The sequence below is a fragment of the Arachis stenosperma genome, chromosome 5 (assembly GCF_014773155.1).
Source record: "Arachis stenosperma cultivar V10309 chromosome 5, arast.V10309.gnm1.PFL2, whole genome shotgun sequence".
NCBI lineage: Eukaryota > Viridiplantae > Streptophyta > Magnoliopsida > Fabales > Fabaceae > Arachis > Arachis stenosperma.
The window spans coordinates 37,957,423-37,971,786 of record NC_080381.1 but is presented as its reverse complement, the minus strand read 5'-3'; the positions used below and the strand labels follow the sequence as shown (position 1 = coordinate 37,971,786).

Genomic DNA, 14,364 nt, shown 5'->3' with positions numbered 1-14,364 from the left:
CGCCAGCTTTTATGCCAGTTTGGGCGTTTAACTCCCATTTAGGTGCCAGTTCCGGCGTTTAACGCTGGAATTTCTAAGGGTGACTTTGAACGCCGGTTTGGGCCATCAAATCTTGGGCAAAGTATGAACTATCATATATTGCTGGAAAGCCCAGGATGTCTACTTTCCAACGCCGTTGAGAGCGCGCCAATTGGGCTTCTGTAGCTCCAGAAAATCCACTTCGAATGCAGGGAGGTCAGAATCCAACAGCATCTGCAGTCCTTTTCAGTCTATGAATCAGATTTTTGCTCAGGTCCCTCAATTTCAGCCAGAAAATACCTGAAATCACAGAAAAACACACAAACTCATAGTAAAGTCTAGAAAAGTAAATTTTAACTAAAAACTAATAAAAATATACTAAAAACTAACTAGATCATACTAAAAACAATGCCAAAAAGCGTACAAATTATCGCTCATCAGCAAGCAATGTCCAAACCCACTCAGAGCAGGTCGAAAGGTCGTGGGAGGTCCCAAAAGGGAGAGACCGGGAGACAAGAAGACCTCGTCATTATGGGCGCAACTCCTTTTCACCCGGCAATCCTCAAGGTCCGGCTTCCGAGAAACTTCGACAAACCGACGGACATGAGGTATGATAGGACCAAGGACCCCCAGGAGCATGTCACAGCCTTCGAAGCAAGGATGAATTTGGAAGGAGTAAGCGACGCCGTCAGATGCCGGGCGTTCCCTGTAACGCTGGCCGGACCTGCGATCCGATGGTTCAACACGCTCCCACAAGGGTCCATTACAACCTTCGCAGACATATCCCAGAAGTTCCTAGCCCGGTTCACGACACGTATAGCCAAAGCGAAACACCCAATCAACCTATTGGGGGTCACCCAAAAACCAGGGGAGCCGACTAGGAAATTCCTAGACAGGTTTAACGACGAGAGCTTGGAGATCGACGGCCTCACGGATTCAGTTGCTAGCCTATGCCTAACAAATGGCCTACTAAACGAAGACTTTAGAAAGCACCTCACAACCAATCTCGTGTGGACCATGCAGGAAATTCAAAGCGTCGCCAAAGAATACATCAACGATGAAGAAGTTAGCCAGGTAGTAGCAGCCAATAAATGGCAGAACCCTAGCTCGTCAACCCGACAGGCCCCTCAAACCGACAGGTACAAAGAAGCTCCTAGAGATAGCAGCCTAAACAAACCACCCAAGCACCCATGAATAGGGAGGTTCACGAACTACACGCCACTTACGGAACCCATAGTAGAAGTCTACCAACAAATTGCAGACAAGGGGATCCTGTCAAGGCCTAGACCACTAAAAGAGAGAACAGAAGGCAACAAAAATCTTTACTGTGATTACCACAAGGGATATGGGCACAAGACCCAAGAGTGCTTTGATCTCAAAGATGCCTTGGAACAGGCCATCAGAGAAGGAAAACTAAGCGAATTTTTCCGGCTCCTTAGGGAGCCGAGGAGGCGAGAAAGGGAGCGCTCTGAGGAAGAACGGAGCCGAGCTGTCAAGCCAAGGCAAGAATCCCCAGGAGATGCAGGCAACCCCCCAACGTTCGTAGTTAACGTTGTGGTCGGGCGTGATAGCCCCCCCAAATCCAAGTCGGCAGTAAGAAAGGACACCCAGGTATTCTCCATTTCGACGGATAGCCCTGCCACCGGCAAAGGGCACCCTACAATCTCCTTTGGTCCAGAAGATAAATGGTTCAATGACCTTCCCGAAAAACCCCCATGGTGGTTACAGCAATGGTCGGCACAGGACTAGTCAAGCGCATCCTCGTCGACACAGGAGCTGACTCTAACATCCTGTTCAGAAACGTGTTCGACGCCATGGGACTCAAGGAATCCGACCTCAAGAACCACCAACATGGAGTCATAGGACTAGGTGACAACTACATCAGGCCCGACGGGATGATTTCCCTCCCAATCAGCCTTGGAACTGGTGACACTAGGAAATCGATTATGGCAGATTTCGTAGTCCTTAGAGACTCCACAGCCTATAACATCATCCTAGAAAGGAAAACCATCAATGAGTTCTCAACTGTAATATGCACCAAGTTCCTAACGATGAAGTTCATAACGGCCAAAGGAACGGTCGGTTCCATAAAAGGAGACCTAGAAACGGCGGTCGCCTGCGACAGCGCCGGCCTTTCCTTAAGAAAAGAATCTAAAAAGGCAGCTGGCGTGTTCCTAGCAGATCTAGACGTCAGGATGGAGGACAAACCAAGGCCCGAACCAAAAGGGGACATGGAAAAATTCCAAATAGGAAAGATGACAGACCAATTTACCTTCATCAACAGAAACCTACCTCACGAACTCAAAGGCCCCTCATGGAAATTGTTAGGGCAAACAACGACCTCTTCGCATGGATCCCATCAGACATGTCGGGGCTGGATCTTGAGGTCATGTCTCACCGGCTAGCCATCAAACCTGAGGCCAAATCGGTAGCTCAGCGGCAAAGAAAGATGTCATAAGAAAGAGCTGGAGAAGTCGCCAGGCAAACAGCGGGGCTGTTAGAAGCAGGGTTTATCAAAGAACTCGAATACTCAACATGGCTATCCAACGTTGTCTTAGTCAAGAAGGCCAACGGGAAATGGAGAATGTGTGTAGATTACTCCGACCTGAACAAGGCATGCCCAAAAGACTCCTTTTCCCTCCCCAACATTGACACCCTAGTGGACCCGACAGCGGGATATCGTTTTCTCAGTTTCATGGATGTCTACTCTGGCTACAATCAGATCCCGATGCACCAACCCGATGAAGACAAGACAGCCTTCATAACGCCAGGAGGCACCTATTGCTACAAGGTAATTCCTTTCGGGTTAAAAAATGCAGGGGCCACCTACCAAAGGCTGATGAGCAGAGTCTTTCACGATCTTATCGGCAAGACGGTAGAGGTGTATGTCGATGACATCTTGGTAAAAACAGCAGAGCCGAGCAAATTGATAAGCGATCTCCAGGCCGTCTTCGAGGCGTTGAGAAAATTCAAAATGAGGCTCAACCCACTTAAATGTGCATTTGCCATGGAGGTTGGAAAATTCCTAGGGTTCATGATAACACAAAGAGGGGTAGAAGCCAACCCAGATAAATGTGAAGCCGTTCTCAAAATGACAAGCACTGGAAGCATCAAAGATGTACAACGACTCACCGGGAAGCCCACGGCCCTGTCCCGGTTCCTCGGAGCCTCAGCTGAGAGAGCCATCCCATTCTTCAACTTAATGAAGAAAGAAATCACCTTTAAGTGGACCCAGGAGTGTGAAGAGGCGTTTAACCACTTTAAAAAGATACTCTCGGAACCTCCCGTACTCAGCAAGCCCAAAGAGGGCGAGCCCTTATACTTGTACTTGGCCGTAACCATGCAAGCAATGGCAGCGGTCCTAGTCAGGGAGGAGGACAAAACCCAATGCCCAATATACTTCATCAGCAAGATACTTCAAGGGGCAGAGACGAGGTACACCAAATTGGAAAAACTAGCCTACGCCCTACTAATTTCATCAAGGAGGCTAAAACAATACTTCCAAGGGCATACAATCATCTTGAGAACTGACCAAGCCCTCCGACAGGTCCTCCAAAAACCCGACCTGGCAGGAAGAATGATGGCATGGGCAGTAGAGCTATCCCAATTCGATCTACAATATGAACCAAGGCAAGCGATAAAAGCCCAAGCCATGGCAGACTTCCTCGTAGAGGTCATAGGAGAAGCCCCCGACCTACCGAACATACGGTGGAAACTCCATGTTGACAGAGTATCCAACCAAACGTTTGGCGGAGCCGGAATTATCCTCGAGAACCCGGCAGGAGTGGCCTTCGAACAATCCATCAAGTTCGAATTCTCAGTTTCAAACAATCAGGCTGAGTATGAAGCCTTGATAAGGGGACTAATACTAGCTAAAGAAGTCGGAGCATCAAGAGTGAAAGTTAGCAGCGATTTCCAAGTCGTCACTTCCCAAGTAAACGGTAACTACCAAGCCAGGGATGTGCTGCTACAAAAGTACTTGGAAAAAGTGAAAACACTGTGCAAGAGCTTCGAAGAAGTCACAATCCAGTACGTTCCCAGAGAGAGAAACGCCTGAGCCGACCTCCTCTCCAAACTCGCAAGCACCAAACCCGGCATGGGGAACAGATCCCTGATCCAAGGATTAGCCACGGAACCCGCAATTATCATGTGCGCAAATGAGACACCAAGCCCCCCCTCATGGATAGACCCCATCTCCCGATATCTGGAGCACGCAGAAACACCCCACGACGAAAAGGAAGCACAAGCCGTCAAGAGGGAAGCTCCTAAGTACACAATCATACAAGGGTAGCTATACAAGTGAGGGCTCCACCAACCCCTACTCAAGTGCCTTCGCCCCGACCAAACGGACTACGTCCTAAGGGAAGTACATGAAGGGTGTTGCGGCCACCACATCGGGGGAAGATCCCTAGCAAGGAAAATCATCCGGGCAGGATACTATTGGCCCACAATGATGTCGGACGCCCGGGAATTTGTGAAAAAATGTAAAAAATGCCAGGAAAATGCCAGCTTCCACAACGCACCTCCCGAGGAGCTCAGTCTCATGATGGCCCCCCGACCTTTCGCCCAATGGGGAGTCGACCTCATGGGGCCATTCCCACCAGGACCCGGACAAGTGAAGTACCTAATAGTGGCCATAGATTATTACACCAAATGGGTAGAAGCGGAGCCACGAGCCAGCATAACCGCAGCAAATTGCCAAAAATTCATGTGGAATCAAGTGGTCACGAGGTTTGGGATCCCGAAAGCCGTCGTATCAGACAACGGAACACAATTCACTGACAAAAAGTTCAAAGGGTTCCTAGAAGGACTAAGTATCAAGCAGAAGTTCTCGTCAGTAGAGCACCCTTAGACAAATGGATAGGTCGAGGCGGCCAACAAGGTCATCCTAAAAGGGCTAAAGAAGCGACTTGAAGGGAAGAAAGGCTCATGGGCAGACGAGCTCGCCTCAGTCCTATGGTCATACAGAACCACCCCCCAATCATCTACTGGCGAAACCCCCTACCGGCTCACCTACGGGATTGACGCAGTCATCCCAGTAGAAATCGGGGAGCCAAGCCCGAGGTTACTCCTCGGAGGAGGGAATGAGGCAATCGAAAAAGACTTGGCCGACGAAACAAGGAGATGGCCCACCTGACGGAAGCGGCGATAAAACAATAGCCATCAAGTACAATGGCAAAGTAGTGAAAAAGAGTTTAGCAGAAGGCGACCTAGTCCTACGGCATAACGACATAGGACCACCAACCCCAGGAGAAGGCAAGCTGGCCGCAAACTGGGAAGGACCTTATAGAGTAAGAGAAGTTCTCGGTAGAGGGAGTTACAAGCTGGAAAAGCTAGACGGAAATGAGGTACCGAGAACATGAAACATGGCAAATCTCAGGAGATTCTACTCGTAGTAAGGGGCGACCACACGACCTCACCCCCCCTATGTTCCACTTTACTCCCTCTTTTTATGTCTTAAGAAAATTATACCTACCATCTTTTTCGCTTAATTATGCATTATTATTATTATTTTCTCATCTAACAAAGCGATAAGTGTACCTTTTTGCAAATCTTAAGTCGAAATAAAGGACATAACGAAAAAGGCAAACGGTCGACCTGACGAAAACCAGGGACTGATCACCCCGGGAACCATAAGGGACCAAACGAGAACAAATCGGCTCAAGCAAAAATACCACGATAAACGGGAAAATAAAAGGCCGCGACGGCCCGAGCAAATGAAAAGTAAAAGCGAGGCCACGACGGCTCGAATAAAACCAGCATTATCCAATACGACAACGAAAAGCAAAAAGAAAAATGTTTATTACAAGCAAAGGCGCCTACACAGGCCCAAAACACACAAAACAACAAAGAAACAGGAGGGACCTCCACCTTAAGGCTTCAAGAGATCAACGATCTTCCCGTCCTCAACAGTCTTGAGGGCACCCACCTGAGTAAGATCAAGGTCGGGAGCAAGCACAGCCACTTAAAGCTTAATCCCCTCTTCAGTGAGCTTCACGGCCTCCCGAGCCCCTTGAGCAAGCTCCTTATTCTTTCTCTTCAAAGCAACCACCTCCTTGCAAGCGGCCTCTGTGAGCTCTTCGACAGCTTAAGCTTTTCCTCCAACTCTTCCACTTTCTTCTTAGCCGTCTCAGCTTCACCACGGGAGGTGTTCAGGTCCTTCATCAAGGCAACATCCCGCTCCATCAACCTACTCGCCTCTTCGGCATACTCTTTAGATTTCCCCTCCAACTCAGATATTTTCTTTTTCAAAGACTCCTCCCGGGATCTCGAGTCCATCAAATCTTTCTGCAAATCCCGGAACTTCACCTCCATGGTATGATAGTTACCCAGGACGGGCTCCACCTTCTTGGCAATGGCGGCTGTTCGGAGAAGACTGCGATAAATCCACCTCGCCTGCCCAGAGAGATCGGCATCGTGAAAGAACTCTTCAGTACCAGGAAGCACCTGAGACTCGATAAACCCCCTGGCGTCAAAATTTTTCTCCATAACTGAGAGTGCTTTCCCGGAATCCCGTTTCCTCTTCTTTGAGCTATTGGCAGTTTGTAAATCATCCCCAAACCCCAAGTCGTCATTAAGAATCCTCTCCGTCTCCACATTCACCTTCCCCAGTGGGTCTACAGTAGAAGCCCCACCCTTGATGGACTGACCTTGGTTAACCCCGGTAGCCTAACCACTGCCCTCCCCGGCAACCTCACGATCCTGGCTCGCCGAAGGGGTCGCCGACGAGTCCTCCCCACCTTCCTCACTCCCATGAATGAGACTCATCAGGTCGGCAAGGGTTTTCTTCCCACCGGCCACGGAAACTAGAAAAGCAAAGAAAAAGATAAGAAACAGGAAAACGAAGAAACAAAAAACATAAGGTAAAAAACTCACCAACATAAGACCGACCGGCCTCTGATGAATGGATTTTTGACGGTTTAGAATTTCACTAATGAAATCTCGTTAAAGTATAGTCTCTAAACCAACAATAATCCTTTCATGCAAAAATTTGTTTGTCACAAGTACAAACCCCTAAAATCTATAAACCGAAGTATTTAAACCTCGGGTCGTTTTCCCTAGGAATTACAATAAAGTGTCTTGTTATTGGTTAGAAATGTGTTTTGGGGTTTTGGATAAGAAGCATGAAAGTAAATGGCAAGAAAGTAAACTAATGGCTAAAAAGGTCTTGGCAAGGGTTGGTGGTTAAGGATCTCTATCCTAATCACTAACCACAATATGAGAATTGGCAAGGATTAATCTCATTAAATCATCCTCTAACTAGTAGTAAAGGAAAGTCAAATGAGCTATATCAATCCTAGTCCATAAGTCCTAACTCTCCACTAATTCAATTAGTGAGAACTAGAGTCAATGGCTCCCAATCATCAATCACTTGGACATTAGTAACTCAAGAGGTCCTAAGTTACCTTTCCAAGCCAAGAGTATAAAACTCTACTCTAAAATCCAACCAAGCATTTCATCAAACACTTGAAAGGCATAAAAGGAAAGCATAGTAAATCAACAATAAGAACAAAATCTAACAACAATTATTGAAAGGAATTAACAATAACAATCAAAAGAAACACATTTATTATGAATTACCTTGATTGAATTGAAAGAGAGTAGAAGAAACAAAAGTAGATCTACAACAAAATACAAGAACAACATAAAGGAAATTACAACAAAATAATGGAAGAAGAATGAATGTAACAACAAAGAATTAAGAGGATAGAAGTATAAGAAAGCAAAGATTAAAACCTAAATCTAAGAACTAATCCTAATCCTAATCCTAGAGAGAAGTGAGAGCTTCTTTCTCTAGAAACTACTTCTAAACTAATCCTAAACTAATGGTAACTAACATGTGTTTCCCTCTTCACTCCTTGGGTTAAATAGCATCAGAAATGAGTTGGATTGGGCCCACAAGGCTTTAGAATTCGCTGGCCACGTTTTGCTTTAAGTGAACCAGGTGGCAGCAACGGCGCGTGTGACATGCGAAATTGTGAACTATACTTTTTCACAACTCTCATAATCCCTGGTAATGGCTCCAAAAACTTGGTGCGCTCAATACCATGGCATTACACAACTTCGCACGACTAACCAGCAAGTGCACTGGGTCGTCCAAGTAATAAACCTTACGTGAGTAAGGGTCGATCCCACGGAGATTGTTAGTATTGAAGCAAGCTATGGTCATCTTGTAAATCTTAGTCAGGCAAACTCAGATATATATGGTGATGAACGAAAATAACATAAAAGATAAAGATAGTGATACTTATGTAATTCATTGGTGTAAGAGCTTCAGACAAGTGTATGAAGATGCCTTCCCTTCCGTCTCTCTGCTTTCCTACTGTCTTCATCCAACCCTTCTTACTCCTTTCCATGGCAAGCTCGTATAGGGTCTCACTGTTGTCAGCAGCTACCTCCCATCCTCGCAGTGAAAGCTAATGCTCAATACTCTGTCACAGTACGGCCAATCACCGGTTCGGTTCCCTCCCCTACCGGAATAGAATAACTCTTTTGCGTCTGTCACGAACGCCCAGTAGGTTACAGGTTTGAAGCACGTCACAGTCATTCAGTCATTGAATCCTACTCAGAATACCACAGACAAGGTTAGACCTTCCGGATTCTCTTGAATGCTGCCATCAGTTCTTGCCTATACCACGAAGACTCTGATCTCACGGAATGGCTGGCTCGTTTGTCAGGCGAGCACTCGGTTGTCAGGCGATCAACCATGCATCGTGCAATCAGGAATCCAAGAGATATTCACTAAGCCTCAGATGCTTGTAGAACAAGAATGGTTGTCAGTCACCTTGTTCATGGGTGAGAATGGTGATGGGCGTCAATCATCACCTCCATCATGTTGAAGAACACGTGATATCTTGGTAAAAGAACAAGCGGAATTTGAATGGAAGAACAATAGTAATTGCATTAATACTCGAGGTACAGCAGAGCTCCACACCTTAATCTATGGTGTGTAGAAACTCCACCGTTGAAAATACATAAGCATAAGGTCTAGGCATGGCCGAATGGCCAGCCTCCCAATGATCTAAGAACTAAAATGTTCAAAGATGATCTAGAGATCTAAAAGTGATCAAAGATTTCTATACAATAGTAAAAGGTCCTACTTATAAGAAACTAGTAGCCTAGGGTGTACAGAAATGAGTAAATGACATAAAAATCCACTTCCGGGCCCACTTGGTGTGTGCTTGGGCTGAGCAATGAAGCAATTTCGTGTAGAGACTCTTCTTGGAGTTAAACGCCAGCTTTGGTGCCAGTTTGGGCGTTTAACTCCCATTTAGGTGCCAGTTCCGGCGTTTAACGCTGGAATTTCTTGAGGTGACTTTGAACGCCGGTTTGGGCCATCAAATCTTGGGCAAAGTATGGACTATTATATTGCTGGAAAGCCCAGGATGTCTACTTTCCAACGCCGTTGAGAGCGCGCCAATTGGGCTTCTGTAGCTCCAGAAAATCCACTTTGAGTGCAGGGAGGTCAGAATCCAACAGCATCTGCAGTCCTTTTGAGTCTCAGAATCAGATTTTTGCTCAGGTCCCTCAATTTCAGCCAGAAAATACCTGAAATCACAGAAAAACACACAAACTCATAGTAAAGTCCAGAAAAGTGAATTTTAATTAAAAACTAATAAAAATATACTAAAAACTAACTATATCATATCAAAAACATACTAAAAACAATGCCAAAAAGTATACAAATTATCCGCTCATCACAACACCAAACTTAAATTGTTGCTTGTCCCCAAGCAACTGAAAATCAAATAAGATAAAAAAAGAAGAGAATATGCAATGAACTCCAAAAACATCTGTGAAGATCAGTATTAATTAGATGAGCGGGGCTTTTATCTTTTTGTCTCTGAATAGTTTTGGCATCTCACTCTATCCCTTGTAGTTCAGAATGATTGGCTTCTTTAGGAACTCAGAATCCGGATAGTGTTATTGATTCTCCTAGTTAAGTATGATGATTCTTGAACACAGCTACTTATTGAGTCTTGGCTGTGGCCCAAAGCACTCTGTCTTCCAGTATTACCACCGGATACATACATGCCACAGACACATAATTGGGTGAACCTTTTCAGATTGTGACTCAGCTTTGCTAAAGTCCCCAATTAGAGGTGTCCAGGGTTCTTAAGCACACTCTTATTTGCCTTGGATCACAACTTTATTTCTTTTCTTTTTCTTTCTCTCTTTTTTTTTCGGTTTTTTTTTTTCGCTTGCTTTCTTCTTTTTTTTTTTTTTTGTATTCACTGCTTTTTCTTGCTTCAAGAATCATTTTATTGATTTTTCAGATCCTCAGTAACATGTCTCTTTTTCCATCATTCTTTCAAGAGCCAACATTCATGAACCACAAATTCAAAAGACATATGCACTGTTTAAGCATACATTCAGAGAACAAAAATATTGCCACCACATCAAAATAATTAAACTATTATAAAATTCAAAATTCATGCAATTCTTTCTTTTATCAATTAGGCACGTTTTTATTGAAGAAAGGTGATGGATTCATAGGACATTCATAACTTTAAGGCATAGACACTAAGACACTAATGATCATAAGACACAAACATGGACAAACATAAAGCATAAAAATCGAAAAACAGAAGAACAATAACAAGGAAATCAAAGAACGGGTCCACCTTAGTGATGGCGGCTCTTTCTTGCTCTTGAAGATCCTATGGAGTGCTTGAGCTCCTCAATGTCTCTTCCTTGTCTTTGTTGCTCCTCCCTCATGATTCTTTGATCTTCTCTAATTTCATGAAGGATGATGGAGTGTTCTTGATGCTCCACCCTCAGTTGTCCCATGTTGGAACTTAGTTCTCCTAGGGAGGTGTTTAGTTGCTCCCAATAGTTTTGTGGAGGAAAATTCATTCCTTGAGGAATCTATCCATCTCCCATGACTCGGAGGTGGAAGCTTTTGCCTTCCCTTTTCTCTTTTTAGAGGTTTCTCCGGCCTTGGATGCCATAAATGGTTATGAAAAAGCAACGCTTTTACCATACCAAACTTAAAATGTTTGCTCGTCCTCGAGCAAAAGAAGAAAGAAGAGAGTAGAAGAAGAAGAAATGAAGGAGAGGGAGATGGTGGTGTATTCGGCCAAGAAGGGGGAAGAAGGGTGTTTAGGTTGTGTGAAAATGAAGAGTTGAAGAAGGGTATTTATAGGAGAGAGGGGGGTAAAGGTTCGGCCATTATGGGTGGGTTTGGGAGGGAAAGTGGTTTGAATTTGAAGGGTGAGGTTGGTGGGGATTTATGAAGGATGGATGTGAGTGGTGAAGAGAAAGATGGGATTTGATAGGTGAGGGGTTTTTGGGGAAGAGGTGTTGAGGTGATCGGTGAATGGGGGAAGAAGAGAGAGAGTGATGGTAGGGTCCTGTGGGGTCCACAGATCCTGTAGTGTCAAGGAAAAGTCATCCCTGCACCAATTGTTGCTCAAAATCACGTTTTGAGCCATTTCTGGCGTTAAACGCCGGGCTGGTGCCCATTCCTGGCGTTTAACGCCAGGTTCTTGCCCTTTACTGGCGTTTAACGCCAGTCTGGTGCCCCTTTCTGGCGTTAAACGCCCAGAATGGTGCCAGACTGGGCGTTAAACGCCCAACAGCTAGCATTACTGGCGTTTGAACGCCAGTTTCTTCTCCTCCAGGGTGTGCTGTTTTTCTTCCTGTTTTTCATTCTGTTTTTTGCTTTTTTCATTGTTTTTGTGACTTCTTATGATCATCAACCTACAAAAAAGATAAAATAACAAAATAAAATAATTAATTATAAAACATTGGGTTGCCTCCCAACAAGCGCTCCTTTAATGTCATTAGCTTGACAGAGGGCTCTCATGGAGCCTCAGAAATGCTCAGAACCGTGTTGAAACCTCCCAACACCAAACTTAGAGTTTGAATGTGGGGTTTCAACACCAAACTTAGAGTTTGGTTGTAGCCTCCCAACACCAAACTTAGAGTTTGACTGTGGGGGCTCTGTTTGGCTCTGTTTTGAGAGAAGCTCTTTATGCTTCCTCTCCATGATGACAGAGGGATATCCTTGGGCCTTAAACACCAGGGATTCTTCATTCACTTGAATGATCAACTCTCCTCTGTCAACATCAATCACAGCCTTTGCTGTGGCTAGGAAGGGTCTGCCAAGGATGATGGATTCATCCATGCACTTCCCAGTTTCTAGGACTATGAAATCAGTAGGAATGTACTGGTCTTCAACTTTAACCAGAACATCCTCTACAAGTCCATGGGCTTGTTTTCTTGAGTTGTCTGCCATCTCTAGTGAGATTCTTGCAACTTGGACCTCTAAGATCCCTAATTTCTCCATTACAGAGAGGGGCATGAGGTTCACACTTGACCTTAAGTCACACAAGGCCTTCTTGAAGGTCATGGTGCCTATGGTACAAGGTATAGAAAACTTCCCAGGATCCTGCCTCTTTTGAGGCAGTTTCTGCCTAGACAAGTCATCCAGTTCCTTGGTGAGCAAGGGAGGTTCATCCTCCCAAGTCTCATTTCCAAATAACTTGTCATTTAGCTTCATGATTGCTCCAAGGTATTTAGCAACTTGCTCTTCAGTGACATACTCATCCTCTTCAGAGGAAGAATACTCATCAGAGCTCATGAATGGCAGAAGTAAGTCCAATGGAATCTCTATGGTCTCATTTTGAGCCTCAGATTCCCATTGGAACTCAGAGGAGAGTGGTGCACGCCCACTGAGGTCTTTCTCAGTGGCGTCTTCTTCCTCTCTTTCCTCTCCACATTCGGCCATGGTTATGGCTTTGTACTCTCCTTTTGGGTTTTCTTCTGTATTACTTGGGAGAGTACTAGGAGGGAGTTCAGTAACTTTCTTGCTCAGCTGACCAACTTGTCCTTCCAAATTTCTGATGGAGGACCTTGTTTCATTCATGAAACTTTGAGTGGTCTTTATTAGATCAGAGACCATTGTTGCTAAGTCAGAAGTATTCTGCTTAGAACTCTCTGTCTGTTGCTGAGAAGATGATGGAAAAGGCTTGCCATTGCTAAACCTGTTTCTTCCACCATTATTGTTATTGAAACCTTGTTGAGGTCTCTCTTGATTCTTCCATGAGAGATTTGGGTGATTTCTCCATGAAGAATTGTAGGTATTTCCATAGGGTTCTCCTAGGTAATTCACCTCTTCCATGGAAGGGTTTTCAGGATCATAAGCTTCTTCCTCAGATGAAGCATCCTTAGTACTGTTTGGTGCATTTTGCATTCCAGACAGACTTTGAGAAATCAAATTGACTTGTTGAGTCAATATCTTGTTCTGAGCCAATATGGCATTCAGAGTGTCAATCTCAAGAACTCCTTTCTTCTGACTAGTCCCATTGTTCACAGGGTTTCTTTCAGAAGTGTACATGAATTGGTTATTTGCAACCATTTCAATCAATTCTTGAGCTTCTGCAGGCGTCTTCTTCAGATGAAGAGATCCTCCAGCAGAGCTATCCAAGGACATCTTAGATAGTTCAGAGAGACCATCATAGAAAATACCTATGATGCTCCATTCAGAAAGCATGTCTGAAGGACATCTTCTGATTAATTGTTTGTATCTTTCCCAAGCTTCATAGAGGGATTCTCCATCCTTCTGTCTGAAGGTTTGGACTTCCACTCTAAGCTTACTCCATCTTTGTGGTGGAAAGAACTTTGCCAAGAAGGCATTGACTAGCTTTTCCCAAGAGTCCAGGCTTTCCTTAGGTTGAGAATCCAACCATATTCTAGCTCTGTCTCTTACAGCAAAAGGGAATAGCATCAGTCTATAGACCTCAGGGTTAACCCCATTAGTCTTGACTGTGTCACAGATTTGCAAGAATTCAGCTAAAAACTGATGAGGATCTTCCATTGGAAGTCCATGAAACTTGCAATTCTGTTGCATTAGAGAAACTAATTGAGGCTTAAGCTCAAAGTTGTTTGCTCCAATGGCAGGGATAGAGATGCTTCTCCCATAGAAATCAGGAGTAGGTGCAGTAAAGTCACCCAGCACCTTCCTTGCATTGTTGGCATTGTTGTTGTTTTCGGCTGCCATGGGTTCTTCTTCTTTGAAGAATTCGGTCAGGTCCTCTAAAGAGAGTTGTGCTTTAGCTTCTCTTAGCTTTCTCTTCAAGGTCCTTTCGGGTTCAGGATCAGCTTCAACAAGAATGCCTTTGTCTCTGCTCCTGCTCATATGAAAGAGAAGAGAAAAAGAAAATGTGGAATCCTCTATGTCACAGTATAGAGATTCCTTGAAATGTCAGAGGAAAAGAGAAATAGAAAGAAGAAGGAGAAGAAGAATTCGAACTTTAATTAGATAAGGTTCGAATTGTGCATTTAGAAAGAGTAGTACTCCATAAATAGAAGGATGTGAGAAGGAGGGAAGAGGATTTTCGA

The 14,364-nt window shown here is 44.7% G+C and overlaps 1 protein-coding gene and 1 non-coding gene across 2 annotated transcripts; both read left to right on the top strand.

Moving 5' to 3' along the window:
- Positions 1 to 549: 549 nt before the first annotated feature.
- Positions 550 to 1,212, top strand: LOC130980714 (uncharacterized). The gene has a single exon (XM_057904365.1). The coding sequence runs from the start codon at positions 550 to 552 to the stop codon at positions 1,210 to 1,212; it is 663 nt and encodes a 220-aa protein (XP_057760348.1).
- Positions 1,213 to 13,510: 12,298 nt separating this feature from the next.
- Positions 13,511 to 13,618, top strand: LOC130984058 (small nucleolar RNA R71). The gene has a single exon (XR_009088017.1). It is a non-coding gene; the product is annotated as a small nucleolar RNA R71 (small nucleolar RNA).
- Positions 13,619 to 14,364: the final 746 nt, after the last annotated feature.